The 27,963-nt window shown below is 41.6% G+C and overlaps 1 protein-coding gene across 5 annotated transcripts in view; it reads left to right on the top strand.

The window, feature by feature from the left end:
* znf423 (zinc finger protein 423) overlaps positions 1–27,439 on the top strand; it is a 176,564-nt gene extending 149,125 nt beyond the window's left edge. For all 5 annotated transcript variants that reach the window (XM_073853622.1, XM_073853621.1, XM_055173690.2 and 2 more), the window contains 3 exons: positions 1,445–1,576; positions 3,660–3,775; positions 26,614–27,439. In XM_073853622.1, coding sequence (XP_073709723.1) covers positions 1,445–1,576; positions 3,660–3,775; positions 26,614–26,643 — 278 coding nt within the window. In that variant the 3' untranslated portion in view covers positions 26,644–27,439. The remainder of the gene's footprint in view (positions 1–1,444; positions 1,577–3,659; positions 3,776–26,613) is intronic.
* Positions 27,440–27,963: the final 524 nt, after the last annotated feature.

The following is a 27,963-nucleotide window of genomic DNA, read 5'->3' as shown; positions in this document are numbered from 1 at the left end:
CACAAACCATGGTAAAGGCCTTACAAAGTAATATAGAAATGTATCTGTCAAAAAGTAGGAAACCGTGTCTCATTTTCACCCACTTTTTCACTGTATTGTTACTTTAGCTTTTTTGGTCTTCCTATTTGGTTTAGCTTGGTGAAACGGATCTTGCGTTGTATCTTGGGACGATCTCATCTCACACAATCCGTGCACTAAACTAGAGCAGATTTTCCTCCAAAAGGCATTTGACATATTAAACTCAGTCATAACCTCTGTCTGCCGCTGTTTTCACTCGCCTAGAAAGGAAATCCTTCCTCTGAATGCAATGTCTTTTAAGAGGCAGTGGGGGAGGACAGACCAAAGCAGTGCCCTTGCCAATCCTTCCCAGAACCCCCCACCCTCGCTGCCCCCTCCACCTCCCGCCCGCCCCTTTCAAACGGGGATTAGAGCACCCATGTGTGGGCCTTTGAGACAGCGGAGATTGGAATCGGTGGAGGTGGCTTTTTGGTGCGGAGGGGTAGGAGGTGGAGGTCAGGGTGATGGTGGGGATATATGATTGAAGACTTTATTAACCCTCGGCGCACCCTGTAGCTCGGCAGCGGGGCTGCTTGAGCCTGTCTGTACGGGTCAGCGGGACGCTGGATGCTTTGGGAAGATGGGGTCTGGGAAGCACCGCTGTGGTGGCGTCTATCGTGCCCCGGGGCTCAGTTAGGGGCTTGGGGGATTGGAGCTAAGCCGGGTGAGGTCTGGCGGTGGGTGTCTGATGGTGCGCTGGCAGGCGGGCCACGCACAGGCCTGTGTGGCGGGTGGGTGATAAGACGAGAGCAGAGGCGTCCAGCCGGGACATAACGCCTACCTTTCATCTGTCCCACACCAGCAGGGGGCAGCACTGATGTCACTCAGGCAAGCTTAAAATAGAGCAGTGGGCAGAGGGAGGGCACAGAGCCCGCAGCACTGGGGGGGCAGCAGGCAATTACCGGCCGGGAAAGAGACGGTGCTGGGCAGAAGAGGGGAGGAGGGATGGGGTGGCCGTACTGTCCAGAGATGAAGATTATAAACCTGGGACCACAAATGATGCGAAGAAACAGAAAAATTATTCCCTATTCACTCAAGAGGTCCATAAAAGACACCTTGCTTACATTTTATTATTCCAAGAGTTGCATTCACAGGAAGCTACTGTATGGTTTGTTTGAAACCTGGTCACATGTGCTACAGAAGCAGCATTTTAAAGCGAAACATTTTTAAGTTTAAAATAATGCATGTGTGTTTGAATGGCACACTGAAAGAGCGTTTCTAATGAGTCAAGATTTTATGACCGTTAGAATAGCTTTTTACGTTTTATGACAAAGCTTTTACTTTTTTAAACGATGTAGTTTGTCAGCATGTGTCTGTGATTCTTTCTCTCTGTCTATCTCTCTCTGCTGGTGTGTATAACCTGTTGTATGATGCTCTTGTGTTGCAGAGGAAGGCATCAATCACGAGTGCAAGCTGTGTAACCAGATGTTTGACTCTCCGGCCAAGCTCCTGTGTCACCTGATCGAGCACAGCTTCGAGGGCATGGGAGGCACCTTCAAGTGTCCCGTCTGCTTTACAGGTGAGGGGTCCGGCCCAGTGGGTTGGCGGGGTTGGGGTCAAAGGGGCAGGTGAACAGATTCCCAGTATAACAGGGTAACTGCATGCAGTTTATGGTCACTTGGTCATGCATGTGTCTAACTAAACTCTTATCAAGCATCATTAAGCACAATCCCTCATGTTTACTTGCATGCAAAAACACACATTCTCCCTTGTATGCTGTACATATAGATTAATACACACCATACTGTGTACATCTAAGGTAAATATGCATGATTGTAGGTTCGGTTTTCTCTTATCCCTTTCTCTTCTCTTTCTCAAGCTCATCTCCACCACTTACCCCTCCCTCCTTTGCATTCCTCTGCTCCATTGCTCCTCCTCGTCCTGTTAATTGAACTGAATTAACTATTAAATTCATTGTTCACCCTGCTGAGAGAGAGGAAAGATCAGACATGGACTCTTGGAATACAGATCAGCTTTTGGCTTCAGAGATAAGATTATATATAAAAAGACAAATACATATACAACATATGCCCAGTGCATTACATAAATCCTCTTTAAGCTCAAGCCAGACAGGAAATATTATGACACAAGCACTCATACACAGTGGTTAATAAAGTTCAACGTGGCCCAGACAGGAGTCTGCGGTTGGTGCAGCCTTCCTGCTGAGCTGATGCTAAAGCTAATGAGAGCCGATCTTCCCGCTGTGATGCCTGGTGGGACTAGTGACCCCTGGGAATATCGAGCTCCTAGACACCCCACCTTAACAGAACCAGGAAGAACCACAACAGAATAGACAAACACAGTTACAGTAACTCAAGTAACGCATTTACGTGCGCAAAGACGCTGTCGTGTTACACGCTTACGTGAACCGACTTTAGTTTTTCGTAGGTCTTTGAGGTGACAGATCCGTGTTTTTGTGTGTGTGTCTGGAAAAGAGAGGTCAGAGAATAAAGGGCAGGTTTATAGAAAGGCAGTGTAATCCGCTCTCGCTCTCCAGGGTAGAGGCCTTCGTGTACGTGTGCTTTCAGTTAAACAGGCCCTGTGAGCGAGTGTGTGTGGGCGCGCATGTGTGTCTAACTGCACTAAGTTTGAAAGTCACTTTGGACTGTTTGTCAGCTAACCCTTTGGGAATCAGAAATCATTACTTGAGCTTGTCAACATTAAAAGCTGCTGTAGGAGTCCATATTGTCCCCAACATTGCAACACGCTGATCTCCAGATAATTTGCGCTCATTTTTATTCAGTTTTTCTTCTCTCACCCATCTTTTCTCTCAGCCTTATCATCTGTTCTTATTCCTCTTTTTCCTGTTTCTGGTTCTTTCTGTCCCAAACGTCCTTCCATATTCACTGTAGACCGTAGAATCACTCCTCTATTCGTCCTTCTCCTCTCCTCTGATCAGATCATTTGTTCTTTCTGCCTCGTCCATCTCTTTGTCTATTTCCTTCCCTCTCCACGAGGATTAGTTCGGTCTTTCTTTCGTTCACCTTTACCGAGTTGTTTGGCTACACAGTGTTCGTTCCCCCATTCCCATCTTCCCTTACAGGTACGCAGTCCTCCTTTAAACTTTAACACTATTCCTGTGTGGCTCATGAATAAATAAGCGGTTGCCTCCTCCTCCAGGGACGCTCAATAATTCATAGTCTCCACACACAGCAAACTTAAGTTTACCGAAACAAAAAGAAAAAAATACATGAACGGAATTTAAAAACCCAAGGAAAGAGGAATGATTTATTGATAAATATCACAATGTCTGGTGGGGATACTTTAGTCTGCCTCTGTCTCTCCCTCCATCTCTCCCTGTCATCCCTCGTTCTCCGATTTAAAAGAGTTTGAGAGCATTTCATTTGAGAATGCTCCCCCCTCATGTTCTTCGGTGCTGACACATTGTCTCAAACCCAACAAAAATTCATTATCATTTTATTTTACCCTCCCTCTACCACCCTAAGCGTGAATGTTGGTGGTCATGGATTTTTTTATTTTTTAGGGGGGGCGGGGTTAAAAGTTAAATCTTCACTCGGGATTTGTTCTTAATCAAATCAGCTGATTTGTTGTATACCCTTGAGTGAAGTGTTGTTTAACTACTTCCTCTGTCCTTCCCCTAGTGTTTGTTCAAGCCAATAAGCTGCAGCAGCACATCTTTGCCGTCCACGGGCAGGAGGACAAGATCTACGATTGCTCCCAGTGTCCACAGAAGTTCTTCTTCCAAACTGAGCTCCAGGTTAGTACGCAGAAACACTCATCACTTTATATTAACATGAGGATGTTGGCTTTCAGGAAAATATGTACGCAGGGCATAAAAATAGTTTTTTTGGCAGGTAAACCAATTGTCTGGTTGTTTAAACTTGATCTTGCATTATTAAATGAATTGCTTGGTCAGAATAACAATAGCAGTTTTCATCCAAGTTCTTAAGTCGCCCCTAGCATCATAAATGAGATTGTCCCAGTCTCTGCTTGGCTGCGTGAAAGCCGTGTCTACTAACATCTGATAGTTAGTGCTTATACTTCATTCATTATGCGCAGTGAAACTTTTTGTAGTAGCAAACGTGAATTCACTTTGTGAGGTTTGGACTGAAGTGGATTCGATCTCAGTTAGCCATGACAGACACGGATGTGACACAGATCACAGTCAATAAGAGAATTAAAGGGGAAAACAAGGTGCATTCTCAAGCCAGTAAAGATTAAACCTGTTACACTACAAATCAATCACGCTACCTGCTGTGACTGCAGAAACGCGCGCACAAACAATTCACACACTCCCACACTTGCATATTGTAAATACATCCTTCTTACTCATACAGTATGTGCAAAAGATGTCCAAAAGACGTAATGCAAAGCCAAAGATGTTCATTGGTTGCCAACTTTTTTAGAGGGAAAAAATGAAACAATTTCAGTTTAATTTAGGAAATGTATCACTATCATTTTTATAACACAATTTTGAGATTTTAATCAACCATTGGAAATTATAAATAGTCATAGTGTAGCTATACTGTATGATTATATCAATTTCATCACTTATTGACTTGTAAAATGCATTTCATTTTGGCTTACTGTCACTGCATTTGAATAATAAAATGACACAAAATATTTGAAGATTTTGGTTCCAAAACGCAATAAATACATTTTGATCAAATTTTGTTAAAATGTGTTTACTATAAAAAGAATGTAACAAGATGAAAACCACTTTTTTCTGTTACAAACTTTCACATAGCATCTTTGTTATAATATCATTAAAAATTCAAATCCATAATTTGATTTTCAAGATTTATTTTAAAAACTGATTATTTTATCCGCAAAATGCAATAAATGCATGACAAGTTTTTTTTTTTTCAAAATGCTATAAATCTATTGAATCAATATATAAATGTGCATTCATCTTTGCCATGTTATATTCATTTAGTTGACTAGTGGTATACACTGAATAAAATAAACATTAATGGCATTAATCAAAACACTTACTTTGTCATATTAAGAACACTGTCATTGCTGCTGTCATCCTTGGGACGTTGTCGCCGAACTTTGTGACAGCGATCATCTGTAAAATGTTTTGGTCTTGCTCGATTTTTTCGTTGACTTCGCGTAAAATAATGGACCGTTTTTCATAAGATCCGCTGGTGTCAATGTGTTAGCATGACAGAAGCTTGATGCTGTCGGGAGAACAAGCAACAGCCGCCATTTTTCCTTCGCCCGAGTGCCTCTCACGTAATTTATTCGATTTTGATGGCTTACGTTTCTTCCCCGCCACGGAAAACCACCACACGTTTATCAATGCCATCAAAGTATTATTTTGTTTTTGTTTGTTTATTGATCACGAAGTACAAAGTAGTTGAGGAAAACTAGGATTCTCTGTGTATTCAATGCACCGCCATTGTTGTTTACAATGCGTGGAATTGTGCGCTGTAATTGGTTGAGTGGATTTATTGCATTCTGCAGAGAAGCAGGACTGCGGTTTTGGGAATAAATTGAAACATTTCATACATTTTATTTAACATACTGTAAAAAAATGCAAAACGTTTACCAAAAGTGAAAAAATGTGTCCTGCATTAATTTAACACTGTCCTCTTAAATACGACAGTTCTGTATTATTAAAGACATTGGCAACCCTATTCCTAGTACACTAGTACATGCTAGCTATATGATGTACACCAATCACAGGCGGTCCAGAGCCGAGCTGTAGAGAGAAGTACAGTATACACCCAAAAGGTTCACGCTCAAGCACACTAGACCTGACAGGTCATCAAAAGAGGTTTGGCTACTGTAACAATGTAACACTCTTTGTCCACTTGATATTATTTCTCTCCAGATTCCAGTCTCTCGCTTTCTCTCATTCTCTTTCCCCCAATGTTTTTTTCTTTCTGTCTAACTATAGTCTTTCACTCTGTCTCTCTCTCTCTCCTTTTTACCTCAAGCCTTTATCTGTGTTCCCTAAGGGAAGCCCTGAACCCCTCCACTTAGAGACTGACACACTCACACACATACGTATAGGACTGCCACACACCGTACACATTTTCTGCTAGATATTCCTTAGTAAATGCTCTGTTTTGACCATATGCCTCAAGGTGTTTTTACTCTGACACGGCTGGAGTTTGCTAGTAGGCATGTACTGTATCATCTGTGCTCCACTTCCATTGGTAGTCATCACTGCTCATTTGCATAACATTTCATTCAAGACTTATGTATGGCTTTTGGTTACTTCACAAAGGAAAGTGTTACTGTGAACACAGTTTAGGGAATCTACCTTCATTGGTGTTAGCCGTCTGCTTCTTTGTTCAGCAGTAGTTTCCGACTAACAAAAGATGTTTTGTATAGAAGTACAGACATTCTGGTGGCTGTGGTTTGGTTTTAAGCAGCCCTAGATGTTCCTGACCTGTGGTAATGATTCCCAGTGGAGCCAGACGTGGCAGAGCAGTGAGACACATCTGCTGACTCAACTCGAGCTGCAGATATCACAGAGCTGTGAGGTGAAAAATAGTATCAATTTAAGCACCAAATGCAGACATCTCAGCGCAGCCTAAGGGCCAGGCAGGATTTAAATCTCGCGCACACACATATTCCTCACATAGAGTTCCTTGTAAAGGACTAGAAGTACATGTACTGGATAATGGCCGCTTTACGTCTAGTGACGTAACTTAGCAGGTGTTTTTCTTGCTGCCAGTTCTGATGTTTGCCACATAAGATGGAGGGTGGGACTAGGGGGCTGTTTTCACTTGGTATTAAGATGTGTTTTCGTCGATTGGATCACAAGACACATCACGTTTACACCTGATATTTAAATCCGTCTCTTTTGTCCACTTTCGACCGCTTCTGGTCTATGAGACTGTGGGCGTGTCTTTCTGTCATTTAAACGCGAGCGGGAGTAATGACGAGCTTTATGGACGCAAACTAATATTATGTCGGAGTCCGCTGCTTGTATTGTAAGTAAACATGCTGCACAGTGTTTTGTAATTCAGCTTTCGATGAATTTTCAGCGCAATAGATGAAATAAGATTTGCGCAACTTTCAAACGCTTGCAAAATGAAACTGCAGAGATCAGCCGCTTTAGTTTTATCAATGAAACGGTAAAAATAGCGCTGTACACTGTTCGCGTTAGAAGTCAGAAAAGACGTAAAACATTGTGTTCAGTACCTCAAATTAGATAAGGGGGTCCATGTGGCTGTTCGAACATATTCAACCACATGTGCGTTTACACTACAAAAGCAATCCGATCGAAAGTGGACATCTGAATGTGGTTGAAAGTGGTCGGAAGTGGACGAGCTCCAAACGTTTTGAACACAGTTTACACCTGGCATTAACGTCGTCCACTTGTGATCCGATTGACGAAAACGCATGTTAATGCCAAGTGTAAACAGCCTAGATGTCTAAATGAAACAAATGGCAATTGAATTGATCAATAAATAGTACTATGGTGTTGACATCACCTTTTAAATGCATTAGTAGCACAATATGTTATGTTTTAAGCCTAGCAGTGTGGATCTACATAAAGGAACATTAGAAAAACGTTAACATTTACTGTTGGTAGGTCAGTAGCAGTTGCCTTTATATAAATGGTATTGGGACTCTCTCCATTTCTGTCTCCCTGTGCTGATTATGGGCCAGACAGATTGAGTCGGGGCAGGGCTTTGAATAACTCAACCCACAGTGGCTGCCACAGGCCGCTGGGGTCAGCTGCATCCTGCCCTACCCCAAGTTCCATTCATCTTCCTGAGCTATGGGCCACCAGCCCTGCGGCCCCCTCCAGCGACTGCCCGCCTCTCCAGGCTTCGTCTATGCGTGTTGGTGGGTGTCGCAGGGTGTGAGGTTAATAGCTAACTCATATCCATGACTTAATATTTTAGGGGCTTGGGAGGGGTGTGACCTAAATCTCCTGCATGGCTCAAGCACCTCACCCGCTCCACGTGAGCCTCCCATCCCCAGCCATAGTGTGACAGTGATATAGGGCCGGCGGCGCCGGGCATATGGCCGGTCAGTCCATTTAGCAGCAGGGGGAGCACTGGACCCTGTCGGTCACTGTCTGCCTCACCCTGAGGCCGGCCAACCGAGATGCTCTCACCAGCACAAGGCTCAGCAGGTACACCCCCTCTTACCCATCACTCCATCCGCTTACGCCTCCTACGTTCACTCCAGGCCCACCTGAGCAGTGACGGCGGTGAGGAATAGAGTGGTCAGATTCAGTCGCATGGAGGTTTGGCCCTCAAACTCTACAATATTCTTCGTGCTTTCTATATTGAATGATATTCAGGTCCGTTTTATAAATCCGTCCCTAAGACAGGTTGGTCTCTTTACAGTCAGGTGGTTTCTTCCTAAGTGGACATTTCTCAGTCAGCCTTGTTGACAGTGATCGGTTCATTCTTTAGTCCTAGTTAGATTTACCCAACACCTGCCCAGGTGAACTGAGATTTGAATGTGTGTGTATGTGCTAACAAGGCTAAATGGATGGAAGGGCATGGCCTACATGGCCTACCCACCATGCCCTCCCAGTGCATCCAGAGTTAATCCTGACCTTCTCATGAGCTTTTGCAAGACACGTTACTGCATCATCCCCTCTCCCTCTTGGCAGACTTTGCCTCCATGCTTTATCTTCTCTCTAATTCTCTCTCTTTTACACTCCTACCAACTGCCTGCCTTCCTCAAACTGTTTCTCTCTCATTCTCCTTTTTATGTCTCTCGTTCTTTCTCCTTTTCCCATTTTCTTTTTTCTTGTTCCCAGAAGAGCCAGCCCCCATGCATATTTTAGCCCCTCTGTGTTGCCCACACCCACCCTGCTTTCTCAGTCTCCCTCTTTCCTCTCTGCCTCTCCCTGGTGCCCCATAAATAGTGCAGATGTAAGCTGGTAAATAAGTGATGCTTCGCCCCTATCAGCGCAGCTAGACCTACTCTGCTGGATCCTCACTCCTTTGTTAGAAACTTCAGAGACTTTTTTCGCGAGTCTGTGTCTAAGCGTGTGTGTGGAGATTTTCTTTCAGTTGTTATTTTGTTTCCCTAGGTGAACCCCCAACCGCCCACCCTTTGGCCCTTCCATCGGCACTGCTGTCACTCTCTGACAGCGCGCCTCGTTTTTACACACTGCCTCGTCTGATTGAGCCCTCCAGGGGGCGCCGCATTCCCCCCACGCCCTGTATCCATTCCCCGCTGGCGTGTACGTGTGCGCGCATGTGGGTGTACGGTTTTTCCTTTAGCGTTAGTTAATATTTAACTATACTCAGCAGTTTGGTTGAGTGTGTGTCTGTGTGAATGCAGGAGGGGGGCTTTGCACTTGTTTGTTTGGCGATGATGCCCTGTCTTGACATTGCGAAGTGTTGAATATTTGAGGGTTGTGAGTTCCTGTACTGAACCGAGCGGAGTGATGTAAGGGGGCAGTGTTCATCAGTGCACAGAAACTCTCATTGCCGATGTGTAAGAAAAGCAAGTACCATTCATGTTGTGAGATGTTCTGGGACATGAAGGGGAGTATTACTGTACTATTACCGTTACTTGGAGTTAGAGATTTGAACAAACGCTTAACCTTAACTGTTAAAACTTCTTACATAACATGTTCCACAATGTTTGTGCTATACGGATATAAACGATACTTCAAATTGTGGAGTATATCTCATAGATTTACATTAAAGGAAGAACTGGAGTCATCTAGTATATCAAAAAGATTGGCTTACTCTCTTGCAATCACTCAGAATACCCTAGCAACCGCACAGTAATGTGCCAATACGAATAGCGTAAACCATTATGAACACCTTAGCAACATCCTGGCAACCTCCCACCTATTGTGGTAACATCAAAATTTTCCATTTACGCTTACGCATGTGGCAGACGCTTTTATCCAAAGCTCCTTAGAATGCATTCAATCTATAAATTTTTATCAGTATGTGTGTCATCCACTGATCTATATAAATGACAGGATTGTGCATGACGTCACAATTGTGAAGCCACCGCGCTGCCATATTGGTAAGCCCAAACATTCTATTAAATCAATGGACGTTATCAGATTAAAAAACATCACTTTACTAGTCTCCGTTTTTATATCTGAAGATACCCTGTACATTATTATAACGCAAACGTCCTAAGCATGTACATAGTTATTTACTGAAAGTTAAATCCAGATAATTTACTCACCATCATGTCATCCGGGGTGTTGATGTCTTTCTTTGTTCAGTCGAGAAGAAATAGTTTTTTGAGGAAAACATTCTTTTCATATTAATAGACCCCAATACGTAACAGTTTTAATGCAGTTTAATATTGTAGTTTCAAAGAACTCAAAATAATCCAGAACGAGGCATAAGGGTGTTATCTAGCGAAACGATTGTCATTTTTGACAAGAAAAATAAAAAATATGCACTTTTAAACTACAACTTCTCGTCTATCTCTGGTCCTGTGACGCGCCAGCGAGACCTCACGTAATACGTCATCACGCCGAAAGGTCAAGGATGACGTATGCGAAACTACGCCCCAGTGTTTACAAGTGTGGAGAAAGAGGACCGACATTGTTGTATGTCCAATGATACTAATGTCTTTGTGTCAGTTTATTGTTTAAAATGGTCTGCAAAAGTGCGTTTTATATATGTAACACGTGACCTTTCCACGGCATTACGCAATTACGTGAAGTTGCGCTGGCGCGTCACACGGCTGGAGGAGGAGGAGAAGTTGTGGTTTGGAAGTGAATTTTTTTTTCTTGCCAAAAATGACAATCGTTTCACTAGATGGGACCCTTGTGCCTTGTTTGGGATCGTTTAGAGTCCTTTGATACTCCGTTGAATTTAAACTGTTAAGTGTTGTGGTCCATTAAAGTCCATTAAAATGAGAAAAATCCTGGAATGTTTTCCTCAAAAACACAACTGAACAAAGAAAGACATCAACATTTTGGATGAAATGGTGGTAAGTAAATTAACTGGATTTTTTTTTTTTAAGAAATTGACTCTTCCTTTAACTTTTTTTTTAATCCCTTATCCTGCCCGATTAAAACATAAACATAGCAAATAGCACCAGAAGTAACAATTAATTTACTTACACATATCTTAAAAATTACTCTTGCGTAACTGATAAAGCTGGTGAATTAAGATCATGATTTTGAATGTAAGTCAATGACCCCCTCTGCCGTTTGGAAAAACCAAGATGGCCGCTCGAACTCTGCACTGGCTTCACCTCATGCTGTTACGTTAAGTGTTGTATGCGCAATTCAGTCATTCATATAGATCAGTGGTGTCATCCCACAATTTCTTTAAATGATGTAAATATTAAAAATACAGACCAAAGCATTTTGCTTTTCTAATCTACATTACGGCGATCGGTTGTATCAAGCGTACAGTAGAAGCACAAAAGACGTTCGTAGGATCTTTTCCATTATGCATCAAATCAGATTTATAATGTGCATGGAGAATTTGTCTGGTGTGCTATGAATCAGGTTTGTGTGCTGTAGATATTGATATAGGTTTCTATTGTGATGCTCAGTTTTATTAGTGCCTGTGTGTGTCCCAGCTGCCCTTGTGTCTGGAGTGGCAGTGTATGTTATTAGAATGGGGATCTGGGGGGCTCTCTTCAGAGCCCTAACCCCAACACACACTCACACATGCCTTCAGCTCCTCAAATCCACCTCACCTGCTACTGATTGGCTGGTTGGTTGAGGGGTTGTCAGGGGACTGCAGTATAGTGTCTCTAGCTAAAGCTATGAGCCCTGTGTTTAAAACAGCCTACTCTACGAAAGACCTCGACTGTAGTCTGCAGTCGGATAGAAACACGTGCTGGAAATCTGCTGGGGTCGTGGACTGGTGGGCCGTGATTTGATCTGCTGCTAATATGAGAAGAGGGACGATGTGGGAACTTTGCGAAGAGTTAATTCTGAGTATGAAGTATAGAAACCACCCGCTTAATATGAGAAGAAATGGCTGCTTGTTTAGTTTACTGTGTGTAATACGACACAATTCTAATGCAAATCTAATTGTATTGGATGCAATTCATTTACATTTGATAATAGAAGTTTATGTGATCCATTTCCATTTGGGCTGCATGAATATTTTTTAATGTAGCATAGCTAAAACTGTGCAAGGGATTTCTTGTTCCCAGAATGCTTTACATGGGACTGTATGTATAGAGTAAATGCTTAAATTAAGTGTGGTTTTATGTGCAAGATGAGGCAAGGGGGACACTTTTAAGCGTTTAATGCTGCATGCGCTATTGCTTGTTAGTAGTAAACGGCAAGATTTTCAGTTAGTTTTACCAGTGTCCAATTTTTTGCATTAAGATTAAGAAAACCCATTTCCAATACGTCACATCACCGTCCACAATTGAGTTAACTTCAGGCGTAGAGATTATATTTTGATTGCATGCAAACAATAAGATTATGGCATATGAGATGAAAGCGTGCACAGAGTGCGTCGTGGAGTTATGGACTTAAATTTACGCACCGTTTTCAATGGAAATTCTTCAGGCGGTGGGTGGCTGGTACGCGCTCAAGCAAACTAGAATCGGGGGGGACATGTTTAAGTTGTTTACCTGTTTGCATTTGTTTTGTTTCAGTGCCCTCGCTGAGACGGAGATTCAAACAAAGCCTCCGGCCTGGCGAATTCAAATCAAAAAAACTCACCATGGGGCGACACTAATCTTCAGAGTAAATCAACACATTCACATTCATTTATTACGACATGGGACACCGGTCGGAGCCGCTCGCGTACGCGTGTTTATGTTGAGATAAAAATGAAGTAAATGCCTTTTTGCAAATTTTTTAGCGCACCCACCCACATTCCTGATTCTGTCACGAAATACCCCTGCTTGGAACAATCTATAAAGTGAAGGAACGAAGGGAGGAGGAAGTGGGGAGAAGAAGAACTTCAGCGGGGTGGCACATAGGGAGATATGGTGTCTGCTCTAAATTAAATAATTTAGGGATTGGCATGAGAGAGAGAGGAAGAGAAAGGGAGATAGGGAGGGGGTACGAAAGAGAGAACGAGCGAAAAAAGATGTCTGAATGTCCACTGGGATCACTTTAAAGCCTTTTCTCATATCCATCTCTCATGGTAGCCTGTTCTTTTAAAGGGATAGTTCATCCTAAAATGAAAATTCTGTCATCATTTACTCGGCCTCGTGTCATTCCAAACCCTGACTTTTGTGAAACACAAAAGGTCAATTTTTTATAATATCCTGGCCACTCTTTTCCATATAATAAAGTATTCGTGAACAGGGACTGGGCTGTCAAATCCCGAAATGACAAAAAGGCTCTAAAAAGTATCATAAAATGTATCCAAATGGCTTGTCCGCAGTATTAAACAGCCAAAAATGTAAGCTTTTATGGTACCTTTTATGCTGCTTTTATTTTTTTTATCTTAACAGCTGCAGTCACCATTTTCATTCATTATATCAGAAAAAGTGGCCATGATATTTCTAAAAAATAAAATGTGACCCTCCCTCTGAAATAGACTGAGGATTTGTCCATTTTCTTAAAAAAATTTACTCGCCACCATGTCATCCAAAATGTTGATGTCTTTCCTTGTTCAGTCGAGAAGAAATTATGTTTTTTGAGGAAAACATTCCAGGATTTTTCTCATTTTAATGGACCTCAATGGACCCCAACACTTAACACTTAACTCAACACATAACAGTTTTTTTCAACGAAGTTTCAAAGGACTCTAAACAATCCCAAACAAGGCATACGGGTCTTATCTAACGAAATGATTGTCATTTTTGACAACAAAAAAATTTTACTTTTAAACCACAACTTCTCGTCTTCCTCCGGCTGTGTGACGCGGCAGCGCGACCTCACGTAATTGCATAATGACGTCGAAAGGTCAGGTGTTACTTATATGAAACGCACATTTGCGGACCATTTTAAACAATAAACTGACACAAAGACATTAATTAGTATCATTCCACATACAACAATGTCGGAACGGTCCTCTTTCTCCACACTTGTAAGCACTGGTGCGTAGATTCGCATACTCTTGACGTGATGACGTATTACGTGAGGTCGTGCTGGCGCATCACAGGACCGGAGATAGATGAAAAGTTGTGGTTTAAAAGTGCATATTTTAAATTTTTTTTGTCAAAAATGACAATCGTTTCGCTAGATAAGACCCTTATGCCTCGTTTGATATCGTTTAGAGTCCTTTAAAACTGCAATTTTAAACTGCATTAAAAATGTTAAGTATTGGGGTCCATCAAGGTCCATCAAAACGAGAAAAATCCTGGAATGTTTCCCTCAAAAAACACAATTTCCTCTCAACCGAACACAGAAAGACATAACATTTTGGATGAGATGGTGGTGAGTAAATTCTCTGGATTTTTTTTTAAGAAAATGGACTAATCCTTTAAAGATATCAAGGATATTTTTCGCACAATGTAAATAGAATGATCTCATTTAGAAAGCAGTAATTCACAAAAAAAAAACTTCAACAAAATACATTCGTTCAGACACGTTTGAGTAAACCATTTCATAACAAGCGAAGTATACGGTAGGGCACAACATGAAAACAGGCGAGAGGAAAAAAGCTGAAATGAAAATGTGAAGAAAACCGAGAGAAAGGAGGGGGTGTGTGTACGACACATGCCCCAGTCAGATATGACAGTTGAGCAGGGTTGTGCTGTGGCGCTACAGCTCGGCGCTGCGTGGTGTGTGTTGTTGTCTCGCGTGCGGGTTGCCAGCTCGGGACTGGAACTGTCGTCGTTGTGACAGTGACGTATGAGTCTTAGCGCTGTCGGTGAGATGACTCTCGCTGCTCCGCGCTCTCAACGCTCGACGCACATGCGCGCATACACACACTGAGCACAGCTGTGATCTGGAGGGTTTGGGAACAGTGGATACTTCACTCTTCTTGGTTTCGCTCATTAACATAACATAACAGATGAGAAGACTTTATCTAAAGATGTGACACTGGAACTAGACTCAATTACATTTGTGCATTTGGCAGATGCTTTTATTTCAAAACGACTTATATAGTGCCTTAGAAAGTATATGTTTTCAGTACATGCGTTCCCTGGGGATCGAACCAACGACGTTTGCGCTGCTAATGCAATGATGTACCAAAAACACTGATTTATAATATACCATTTAAGTATTACAGAGGTACTGGAGGCTCAATCTGGAGTTTTATAGTGCGTAGAAGTCAAGTTAGGAAAAATAACAGTCCTGTAAATTCAGCAAGGGTCAGCAAGAGGGTGTAAAATTGACATTTACGCATTTGGAAGATGCTTTTATCTAAAGCGACCTACACTGTGTGCTCCTGGGAATTAAACCCACAACCTTTTAAGCTGCTAACCCGGTGCATTACCAGTTGAGCCACAGAAGCACGTGTAGCAAACTTACGAATGCGTTTGCTTCTTGTGTAACGTTTAAAGTGGACTTCAGGGGAAACAAAATTGCAACCTAAGTAGCCCGACTCCTGTCTCAATTTTTCTCCTCGTTTTCCCTCTCTCTCAACACGCAGTTACACACATACTAGTAGGGGTCTCTCTCACCCTGACACTTTTATACAGCAGCTGGAGTCTGACAGCACTCTCTATAAATCACACAGACATGTCAGCACACCTCACACACTCTCCTATTCTCTTTACTTTCTTTCTCCCTCTCACTCTCCCCGCCAGGCTCACATTTTGCAGTGACAACAAAGTGTTGACGTTGACTAGCTGTAGATAACGCGCGGTAGCCCCCTCTCTATCTTTTACTTTCCCCGCGCGCTGCATCGCATACAGCGTGTTCACTCTCTTAGTTTAGGGCTGCTTTGGAGTCAAACGTCCTCCCTGAGGAAAGCAAAGCGGGGTGGTTTTAGCGAGGCTATGACATGGAAAGAGAGTATGTGTACTTTGAGTGGCAGAACATGGCTAGTGTAGCGTGGCCGTGTGTTAGCCTAGCGCAGTGCTATCGCCCATGACACGGCCCTACCGAGGCCACAGAGCTCATTGTGCATTCGAACCTCCACACCCCACAGATCTCACAACCGTGCAACTGTGTGCATGCATGCGTGTGTTGTATTTTGTATGTAGCCTGTCAGTTTGTGTATCTGTGTGTGTGTGCTGTTGTTTGGTGGCTGACGATTGGGTGAAATTTTACATCACAAACCACCTACACCTACAGTACCTCACTTTACTTTTACAAAATATTTTGTGCGTTGGGAATTATTTACAGACTAAGACTAGGAAAATGTATTACCGTATTTTTCGGACTATAAGTCACACTTTTTTCACAGTTTGGTGGGTTCTTGAACTTATAGTCAGGTGTGTCTTATACGTCAAAATTATTTCATATGAACCAAGAGAAACCATTACCGTCTACAGCTGCGAGAGTTCGCTCTATTCTGCTCCTGTATTTATGTAATTCAATGCATTCAGTGATGCAGAATGACTTCGGGACGTTTTTGAATTTGATTTGGCTTGTCGTGTTAATTTAGCCTATTTAGCCTCCCAGGTATGTTCTGTATGCTATTGTGTATCGTTTAAATAACTGTTTTTGTTACTTAAATATGTACGGACACCTATTCAGGCTGCTGTTCTGTGCTATTGTTTAGTTGAATAACATGCCTTTCCAGATTAATTATCTGTTCTGTTCTACGGCTTGGATTTTGTGAAATCATTTTCTTAATAAACGCGACGTATAGTCCAGTGCGACTTATAGTCCAGTGTGACTTGTATATGTTTTTTCCTCTTCAAAACACATTTTTGAATGATGCTACTTATACTCCAGAGCGACTTATGCTACGTACACACCAAACATGGGTCATCACGTTACTGGCTCTAGATTACTCGCGGGATTTGTCTTGCGAATTTTCCGCTCGACGAATGGCGAAGACACGTTTGAGGCGAATAGCTTGCGCCCTTATCGCCTCATTTGCATCGCCCCATGCGAGGACGCATCTAATCGCGTCTTTGCATTGACTTTGTATGTAATCTACTCGCGCAAATCGTTGAACTCGTGTCTGGTGTGAACCCACAGTTATAGTTTGAAAAATACAATAAGTAAAAATCAATTTGGATTTAGCTCAATTGGTAAGCATTGAATTAGGAGCGCTAAGGTCATGGGTTCGATTTCCAGGAAATGCATGCTGAAAAAATATAAATATGTGTAGTCAATGTAGTAGAGGGCCGGTTGGCATGCAAATATTTTTCGAATATTATTGCGCATATGGGAGGAAAGTGCGTAAATATAAGTTTGTTGGCTTCGTCCATCTTTGCTCTTCAGAGGAGAGAAAGGTCATGCTGTGACGTGACGATTTTCTATTGGTCACATATCTACACATGATACAAATTTGCAGGTCAAAATTCACCAGACTTGAATGTGAAATGTGAAATGAGCATGCGTTTTCGGTCTCACGCATTTACATGGGTATGAATGTAGGTCAATGGAACGAAAAGTTTAGTGTGACTGCCACTTTGGATTTTACAATGTTGGCATTTTTATCATTGTAAATTATTATAAGGATCGTTCTGTATACCAGTCATGTATGTTGACTTTTACTACTAGCTGTACTCATTACAAATATGTTTCTCAAGATTACATCATGGAGCTGTTTATGTGCATCACTGTATAATTAATCCCCCAAACATTTAGTATTTATTTGGCAACCTGGTGTTTGACAGGGACATACCAGTGTCGGATATACAGTATGTATGAGAATAAATAGAGCATGCATGAGGGTGTGTGTGTGTGTGTGTGTGTGTGATAAATGTGAAAGGCCGCTCTGGAGTATGGAGGTGTTGCAGGAGGTCAGAGCAGGTTATAATAGTAAAATCACTCCCTCTGCTCCTTTACCTCAGATGATACTGAATCTGACTGGTATCACCTGTACTCTCCTTTCTACTGATGCTGCAGGCACAGACCAAATTCATTAACCTGTGAGTCTTGTGTGTTGTGTGTACAAAATATTATAAGAGTCAACCTGCATACTCTTTCTTTTTACATACACAGTATATATGACAGTGTTGGGGAAAGTTACTTTTAAAAGTAATGCATTACACTGCAAAAAATGATTTTCAAGAAAAAAAATCTTAGTATTTTATCAAAAATATTTTAAATTAAGATGCTTTTTTATGAGCAAAACTACCCAAGAAAGTAAGTCTAGTTGTTAGACCAAAAATATCAAATGTAAGTGATTTTGTGCATAAAACAAACAAAAAAAATCTGCCAATGGGGTAAGCAAAAAATCTTAAACATTTTTCTTAAACACTAAATTCATGAAACATTTAAGAAAAATTCACTTAAATTTTATATTTTTGGTCTAAAAACTAGACCTACCTTCTTGGGCGTTTTGCTCATCATGAAAAGCATCTTAATTTAAGAATTTTTAGATATTTTTACTGAAAACAATTCAAAAATACTAACCGTGGGTTCACACCAGCCGCGTTTGAGGCGTCAAAATCGCGTCTACCGGGCCTAGTTTTCTGCTTGAACAGTTTGACTTTACTCACTTCATCCGCGCGTGAAATTCTAGTCATCGAGACTTTCACGTGGAAATTCACGTAATGGGAGGGGCTTCTGCGACTCAGCTCGCTTTCTGTAATCACGTCACTACTAGAACAAGCTCCAGATTGGTTACGCGGCGCGTTTTTCCGCCAAACTTAAAATGTTTCAACTCGTGCCTTTGCCGCGGCAACGCTCAATTCGCATTATTCGCGTGAACCAGACGCGCGAATGAGGCGAAAACGCGTCTACCGCGCCGCACTAAACGCCTGATTCGCGCCGCGAGACCTCCTGACGCACGTCAACGTGTCTTCACATTGACTTAACATTGAAATCACTCACGCTTCACGCTTCTACCGCAGCTGGTGTGAACGCAGCATAAGAAAATGTTTTCTTGAAAATAATTTTTTGCAGTGTACAATATTAAGTTACTCCCAAAAAAAGTTACTAATTGCGTTACTTAGTTACTTTTCATGGAAAGTAATGCTTATGTTACTTTTTAGTTACTTTTCCGTACTTTTTTTCTTGGCTGAGGCTTGATCTCTTTCAGGCCTTGCAGGTGTTTTTATGACTCAAACTGTTCCCACACAGGCATGTACGCATAGAGGCATGTATGCATAATGTGACTACGTTCAGTTAATTTCAGTACATAATTTTTTTAATCAAATTAATTAAACTAAAAAAGTAACTTGCATTACTTTTTTAAAAAAGTAACTAAAATATGAATGTGTACATTTAAAAAGAAATGCATTACTTTACTCGTTACTTCAGAAAAGTAATATTATTACGTAATGCACGTTACTTTTAATGCGTTACCCCCAACACTGTGAATGATCACGTGCTGTTATAGACCAAATTCAAACTCCAGCTCATTGGACGGGTATTATAGTTGGTTCACTAGGCCACCGAACTAAGTATTTAGGTTTATTTTTATCCGTTTACATTCACACGTACGCCTCCAGTGGAGCACTTTTGCACAGTGGCCATTAGACACCAGTCGTAGCACACTATACAACAGGACACAGTTGCAGAGGAGGTGCTAAATTCGGCACAGGCACTGGATGGAGAATGGTGTGAGTAGGTGGGAAGAGGGAATCCAGGGGCAGGGCAGGGGGGCATTTATTTGTAGCAGGCTCCCAAGCGAGTTTCCTGTCTCTGGGAGGTGAGAGCTAGGAGCATACGAAGCTTTAAGACAGCCCATCTGCTAGTCTCCGGCCATTGGAAGACTGTCAAGCGGGTCTAAAAATAAGCCACTCTAAAGTGCACCAGGCGGCAAAGGTGATTTTTCATTTTGTGTTAAAAACGGAGCAGAGAGGGACACACTCGCGTCCTAAGAGCAAAAGCTGCACTCGCTGTCCTCCCTCCCTCTCTCACTCATAATCATTCACATACTCATTCTCTCTCGCTCGCTCTCGTTCACCCTCTTTCTTTTAATTTAATTCAGAGTGCTTTATTTGCATGACTAAATTGTTTCGTATTGCCAAAGCAATAACAACAGAAAGCAGAAATTGAACAAGGATTGGAACATGGAAACAATAATAGCGCACAAAATAAATATATTGCTGTGGGGTGGATGGGGTCATTTTGAACAACTTAAAAAAATCGTGTGTCTATGATTGCACTTTTTACCAAACATGTAGTTTCCAATAGGGAAGATTATTGTATAGGTTTTTTTTTTCATGATAATGTTTTTCCTGATGATTTATATTCAGGGCATTCTGTGAGGAAATGCGTCTTTGTGTCTCAATCACTCCCAGGTCGATCTCCTCTTCACTTTCTCATGTTATCCTAACAGCTTCAATGTTTCCTCTTCCTATCGGCATTACACCATGTAGACAGACTCGGCAGAGAGCACTTTATAAATCCAGAGACAGACTGTCTGTTCTTTTTGTATATTTGTGTGAACATTTAGATACAGTAGTACAATGTGTTTTTACAAAATGAAATCTGTCTCTCTGTTATGTGTGTGTGTGTATGTGGGCGTTCAAGCTTTTCGTGTAGCATAGAATGCGTGTGCCTTTGTTTCCACTGGGGAACCTACGATGTGCGCTGTTCTGAGGTCAGTTCATAGACGTCTGTAATTCCAAAGAATCCTGTAACGAAAAACAGTTTACTGACAGAAAGCCCACCCTCTCACACAACACCTCTTTCTCTCTCTCCGCTCTAGCAGAACGAGCCAACACATTAGAGTTTCACTGACACTGCACCGTCCCCAGGGGGCACCACAGAGCCAGGAGCCCGGGGCCCTGCTGCGCACACACACACACACGCGCGCACACACTCAAACACACCAACAGCCTTGATTGAAAGTGACATGACAGCCGCTCGGTCCGGCGGTCTGTGCATGCTCTGTCTGTGACAGAGGCTGTGTAGGGAAACGTAGATTTGATTTTCCTTTATCTTTATCTCCCCACCGCTCCCCCCTTCTTACCCCCTCCTCCTCTTCTTCTCCCTCGGTGAGTGCAGCAGTCTCGCAGTCACTGCATCAGTAATGTGACTGGGCCATATTTCCCAGGAGTGCACAGCTCCGCAGGATTTAGCTTCTCTTTTATAACCAGTTTAGGAAAACAATGACAGCGTAGATATTGACTGAGCTCGCTGGGGCTGTTCTGCCCAGTGCGCAACCTCCCCCTGCCCCATCGCCCAGCCAAGGGGGAAAGGGAACGTGGGCTGTTCCGCCAACTACGCACCCTCCCCGCGTTGCTGCGACGGACGGCCGGCTCGGCTCGGTGGAGTCGCTTTCAGGTGTGCCGCGAGGCCGCGTGTTTCTGACTGCTACCACAATGTCACAAATAAAATCACGAGCTTATAAAACTGCACTTGAAAATCGTAGTTGTCGCGAATAAGTGACCGCATCAAGTATTTGTACTGTGACAGGATAGCAGCACCAAGCGCATATTACAGCTCTTTCAAGATTGTTTAAACAACATCAACGTCTGTCTGTCTGTGTTCCCCACCTCTCTCTCTCTCTTTCTCTGTCTAACTTCCGCCCTTCAAGAATATATCAATTACAGCTGCATTGCACTGATGTCATATTGCGAGTCATTATCAGATTCAGAGACACACACCATTCCAGCGATCGATCGCATGCGGCTTAATCGATACCGCTGCCCCCGACGACACGCTCAGATGAAGAGAACAAACTGCGACCAGCCCGAAAATGTGTTTGTTCCAACACACTGATTAACTAATTTAAACAAGTGTTGCTGGTTTGATCGCCCACACATCAGCTGCCATCTTTCAAGAGAGATATCGAAGCGATGGAAATAGATATGTTTGCATGTGTGCCGGCCAGATAAACAGCGACAGTGTGTTGCATTTATGCGCGCGTGTGATTAGACACAACAGATGTATGATACCACAGTGGGTCGTATACGCCAAAGATCATGAAATAGGCCAAGCTCTGGATGTTGATTGTGGCTAGTGGCCATGCACGGTGCGGCCCCTTTTTTTGCGTGAGCACTGTACGTTGGCATGTGTGCACGTGTCTTTGGGGGAGTCTTGAGCACTTGTCTTTTGTTTTAGCAAAGTGAATGATCTATGTGTGTGTAGAAGTGTGTGCGTAAGGCTGGGCTCCCCGCACCCCGCCAGTCCTACTGTGCAGTTTCCATCAGGCCACTGCAGTGCTGGTGTAACCCTAGACCCCAGGGAACAGCTCTGCCTCTCTGTCCCTCCACCTCCGAATCAATACGGCTCCACACAACCCTGACAACCTGGGGGAGACGCTACACATACACACTCAATCACACACTCCCTTTTCTTTTATTTTAGACGCATAGAAACTCTCTCATCTAAACTCGCTCTTGTTTATGGTGAATTTAAAAGCATAAATAACAGTGGTCTTTTACACAAATAGACTCTATAGTATAAAAAGCTACAATTTAATTCCTACTTCTAAGCTCTGTACACTATGCTTATCGTCAGCTCATCTGACGTAAGCTGCTGATATAAGCTGCTAAGGTCTGCTAAATAAATAAATGTATTAAGTAAGGAATAATTGATGACGAGCCGTTGAATTTTTGAAATTATACCACGGGTCTGTCGAATGCTGCATTCTGATTGGCTGAGAAATGTTCTATGGGTGTTGATTATTATTCTGTAAACCGCACACCTAACTTTTCAAATGTCTTAAAAATAGGCACCAGAGCAATGTTTGTGGTAACCGTGGTATAAGCGGAATAATTGACTCCGGTCCTTTGAGTTATTTGAAAATAATGCACACCTGTGGTGTAACGGCACTCCGCTTCGCGTCGTGCCGCATTACCACCTTGGTGTGCATTATTTTCTTATAATTCAATGGCCCGTCGTCAATTATTCCTTACATAATGCACACCCAAGGTGGTAATGCGGCACGACGTGAAGCGGGTGTGCATTATTTTCAATTATACCACGGGTCTGTTGAATGCTGTATTCTCATTGGTTGAGAAATGTTCCATGTGTATGCATTATTTTTTGATAACCGCACACCTAACTTGTCAAATGTTGTAAAACTAGGCACAAAAGCAATGTTTGTGGTAACCGTGGTATAGCGTAATGATTGACTCGGTCCATTGAATTATTTGAAAATGATGCACACCCGTTACCACCTTGGGGGTGTGCATTGTTTTCTTATAATTCGGTGGCCCGTCGTCAATTATTCCTTACATAATTTAAAGGACCAGAGTCAATTATTAGGCTTATGGTTACCACAGACATTGCTCAGGTGGTTATTTTAAGTTATACCACGGGTCTGTTGAATGCTGCATTCTGATTGGCTGAGAAATGTTCTATGGGTGTTGATTATTTTTCTGTAAACCGCACACCTAATTTTTCAAATGTCTTAAAAATACGGACCAGAGCAATGTTTGTGGTAACCGTGGTATAAGAGGAATAATTGACTCCGGTCCTTTGAATTATTTGAAAATAATGCACACCTGCGGTGTAACGGCACTCCGCTTCGCGTCGTGCCGCATTACCACCTTGGTGTGCATTATTTTCTTATAATTCAATGGCCCGTCGTCAATTATTCCTTACATATTTGACAGGTTTGACAGGTCAATAAAATGATCTTTTGTAATAGAAAGGGTTCTGTATAAATATGACATTGATATCTTTAACATTGGCTCAGTAAGGGCATGTCAAAGATTGTCAAAAATGAAAGCGGGGTTAATTGTAACACGGACCGGTTACATTGTTGCACAGGGTTGAGCGATTTATTTTTTCACGACAGACGGTCTCCCACAAATTTATTGATTAAAGAGTGTTTTGGCGGCATGTAAGTACATTTTTTCATCATGTTTTTTTTCGGTTTCTGAGTTGGGTGTGTAAGATACCAAATTTAATGTTATGTCATATTAATCAGTGTCTTGTTGACTAAAACAAAGCATCGTTTTGAAATATGTCTGCAGCTCTTAGCAACTTTTTTGGTGGGCTTGAAAATATTTTGACCCAGCGGGGTTAATTTTAACGCTGTGTTACAACTAAGCACTCAGCACTTACGATATGAAAACAGCTAAAATTAGCGTAAATCTTGCCGTTGTTTTAAATACAAAACACACTAATGATTGCTGACTGCCAACAAAATAAATGTGCCTGTCTTATAAAAAATTGTGTGTCAAAATGTATTTTTGTTCATATCTTTAATATTGATTTAATAAGGTCAAAGATTAAAATCATAATGAAATGAATGGCTAAAATCAGACTTTGATTTTCATTCTCGTAATTTGATTTTAAGACTTTAGTATGGTTTTTACAGACTGGGTCGCATATAAAAAATTTTTTTTCCACATATTTAGACATTTGTATCCATTTATAAATGAACTATGGTTAGATGGGGGAAGAATAGTGTAGAAACCTGTCTATTATAAATTGATATATAAACAATATCCACTTCAAGTATATAAACAAAATAGTATTGAAATATTTGCCTGCGAACTTAATTTTTAGCAAGTGTTACAACTAACCCCCTGCCTGTTAAAATTAACCCCACCTATGGGGTAAGTTGTAACGTTTGCACTTCTGTCATGTTTTGGTGTAATTGTCCAAGAATGGTAAGCAATAGAAACAAACTTCAAATGGTCATTTGTAGCAGAGATGTGTGCGTTGCTTGTGTAAAAATAAAATGAATCAAACTCAAATATTTTTTTAATGATTGAGCCAAAACCAAAAAGCATTAGGTTGTGCCCCACTCTCCCCTATCCCTATGAGGTACACACATCTTTATAAAATGCCTCTTATCCTCTAATCCACTATATCATAACTTCTATTATTATCTGTTTTAGCCAGCTAGAATACTGTATTGACCCGTCATAATTCAGGATAGGAACGATCTATTTTATAATGTGAAATTCTTTAGTCTTAATTTAAGATGCCAAATACAAGTCACGAAGATTTTAGGTGTGCCAGTATTGAATGAATTGTTAAGATTAAACGACATGAGATTATTCAAACTATTATTATAGTGTTGTTATTGTTTTTGTTGTTACGATCATCAGCATAAATGAAAAGATGGGCAACCCAGATGTTAATTTGGTCTCACGTTGAGCTGGCTTATCAGGTATATTATGACAATGGCTGAGTTGCATTTGGCTGTACAGCAGGTGAAGATTGAGTTTTAAGGGGGATCGGCTTTGTAGGGAATAACTGATAATTGATGGAACAGCGGCATGTTCTCTGGGACTCGGCTAAGGCAGGTTTGGGTAAATTGGGTCGTTAGTTGCTCTTGACATGTGCATGTGGGCAGGTACGCCGTATTGAGTCATTGCTCATTGTCTTTCTGAGTCCCAGGATTATTTTGAGTCGTATGCTGGAGTTTCACCGCGTTGTTGCTTTTTTCCATTTGGTTTTGCAGTAATTTCAATATGTTAAACAGGTGCTCGGTGATGAGGACAAATGATTTGCAATATGTTCGGTTCTGTCTGATATTCACCTCTGTATTCTTCTTGTTTGCCTCGACGGCGACGCTGGAGACTTGAGATATAGACAAGGCTGGCCTCTGCTGGAGGGGGGTTGTAGTGCAGGCAACCCAATGCAAAAAGAGAAGTGGTTTGCTCTCATAATGGGGTCAGTGGCTCCCAGAGAGATGCGTCTCCTCGCTCAAGAGCCCTCCTCATGCAGAAGGGGTGGGAAAAGAGAGACGCCAGGATCGAAAAAGATGGAGAAAGCAAGACACACTTACCTTGATAGGCTGCCATTGGTTATACGGTCCGGGGTTTTAAGACCCAGAGATTTGGCCTTCCTGGGATGAGAGTGCCCAACCCCTTTAGCCAGCAATCACTCGTAAAATATGTGCACTCGGATAAGTATTTATTAACAAAAAACATGTTAAATCCCTTAGATTTGTCTGTTTTTTCTGGGCATATAAACACGGCCTATCTCTCTCTCAGAAAGATTAATCTTGGAAAGGAGCTTTGAGAGGAAAAGGGGGATGATTGCCGGCTCTTCTCTGGGAATTGGGTTTATGGTCCAGGGAAAAGCATGCGGAAAAGCAGAGCTGTCGAGAGACCGCAGCTACACAGTAATCATTTAGCCTGTGCATATCTGCTCATCTTTAACCCTTTACGCTTGCAACGGCTGAAATCTGATTGATCTGTTTATGTGATCATGGTTTTGGGTCAACTGCGTGGTTTTTTACTTCCTTTGTGTGCTGCCGTACATGCAAATGTTTTGTTGTGATTCTGAATTGTTTCATCTTCCATATATCTTTTTCAAAAGGGATTTGATGTGTTATTATAAATGTATGTTTTGTGCTCAAGAGTCCACAGAAGGCCTCGTAAGGCACTGGGATGATTTAAAATATTCATAAATATGTATTGAATTGTAATTTAAGACTCCATAATAAACAAATCATTGTTTCAGATTGCATTGGCGATGGAAAGCTCTAAATCAAATAATATTTGTGGTCTCTGCCTGGTAAAGTGTGTGTAGTTGGGTGTATGAATGGGATTTTTAAGCACACATGTGCCCAATATTTAATGGGAGGGTGTAGAGAAGAAAGAAAAGAAGAAGAAAGGAAGGTGTTCACTCTTAGCTGCAAAGCTTGAACTCCTCTGTCAAAAGTGGAGCTGCTAGCCTTGAGATGGACGGACAGGCCTGGTGGGTAAATGGAATGAGAGAGATGGATAGAGGGAGAGAGCGAAGGAGACGGGTGGAGGTGTGGGCACGTAGCTTATTATTTCTCTCCTCATGTGTTCTCTTCTGTTCCCCTGCAGAACCACACACTGAGCCAGCACGCACAGTGAGACCGGGCCCCGCAGGACTCCCGGTTCAGCCTAGAACCCCGACCCAGGCCCGGTGGGGGAGGAACATTTCAACATCACAGCCAATCAAAGTGTCATTTGCTACTCACATGTAAAACTCTAACGATTCCGCCACCAGGCGCAGCTATTACGAACGGTGGGGAATGAATATTAATGGGATATGCTATTAAAAAAGAAAAGGAGAGAAAAAAGGAGATGGAGAGAAAAAGGTATTCTACGTGCAGTATTTTTTCATCCCTTCTTTCTGGTTGTGCGTTCCTTGTTTTCTTTATCGTTTATTTTTCTTTTTTGGACAAAGAAAAAATGGAAGGAAAAACACCCTCTGCCTGATTTTAATCTCTATAAATGCATATCTTGTCCTCTGTTGCTTCATGTATCAAACTTCATACGTGCCAATTTTGTTCTTTTAAATGCATATATTCTCGACCCTTTTTTTTTTTATTTGTACCATTTATTTCTTGCAGTAAATAGGTACTTGTGCTGTGCTGTGATTGCTTGCCAGTCGTAATGTTTTTCCTTTCTATTATTATTATTATTGTTATATATTTTCGTTTTTCTAATTACAGTAAAAAGACAAAAAACATATAAAGAAAAAATAAAAAACATAATGGTTTTGATTGGATTTTCCAGTACATGGGCCTTATGGATGTTGTAAAAATGAATATCATTGATTTCAGTGCAACTGGATGATGTCTGCTTTTTAAATGTGAATTAACCAGATTGCAATAAACTAGTACAGTTGAAAATAAACAAATAAATAAATCATGAATAAAGGGAATCCATGAATCTGAAGTGTGTTCTTTCAAAGCTCTGACAAAGAGAACTGAATGCTCGGTCTCCTCAGAGAAGCTTTTTCCCATGATGCCGTGTCAACTTTTCCTGTCACGCTTTTAACAATAAATATTATTCGGCTAATCCTGCTCAAAACATATAAGGTGGATTTTAAAAGCCTTACAATAACAATGATGAAAAGCGAACTCTTGGATGGGGGTGTGTGTGAATCTCTTGTGTTTAATGCAGGCTTATTTGTTTTTGATATGAAAAACACACAGTGTAAGTAAATAATGATGCTGTTATTAGCAGCATTAAAGCATTGAACATATGTTACAATAGATAATGTTATAAATGTTAAAATGTATGGAACTAATTATAGTCGTCTGTTTACGCAGAATGATTAAATGGTACCTGCCTGAGAGGAGACAAGTGACGCCCATATTTTATTACGTTGTCACTTTTTTACACAAACTATGATTCATGCTGTTTTTATGGTGTTCAAATGAATGTTGGCAGCAAGACCATAAT

The sequence above is a fragment of the Misgurnus anguillicaudatus genome, chromosome 15, assembly GCF_027580225.2.
Source record: "Misgurnus anguillicaudatus chromosome 15, ASM2758022v2, whole genome shotgun sequence".
In the NCBI taxonomy this organism is placed as follows: domain Eukaryota; kingdom Metazoa; phylum Chordata; class Actinopteri; order Cypriniformes; family Cobitidae; genus Misgurnus; species Misgurnus anguillicaudatus.
This window is presented reverse-complemented; position numbering and strand designations above follow the sequence as displayed.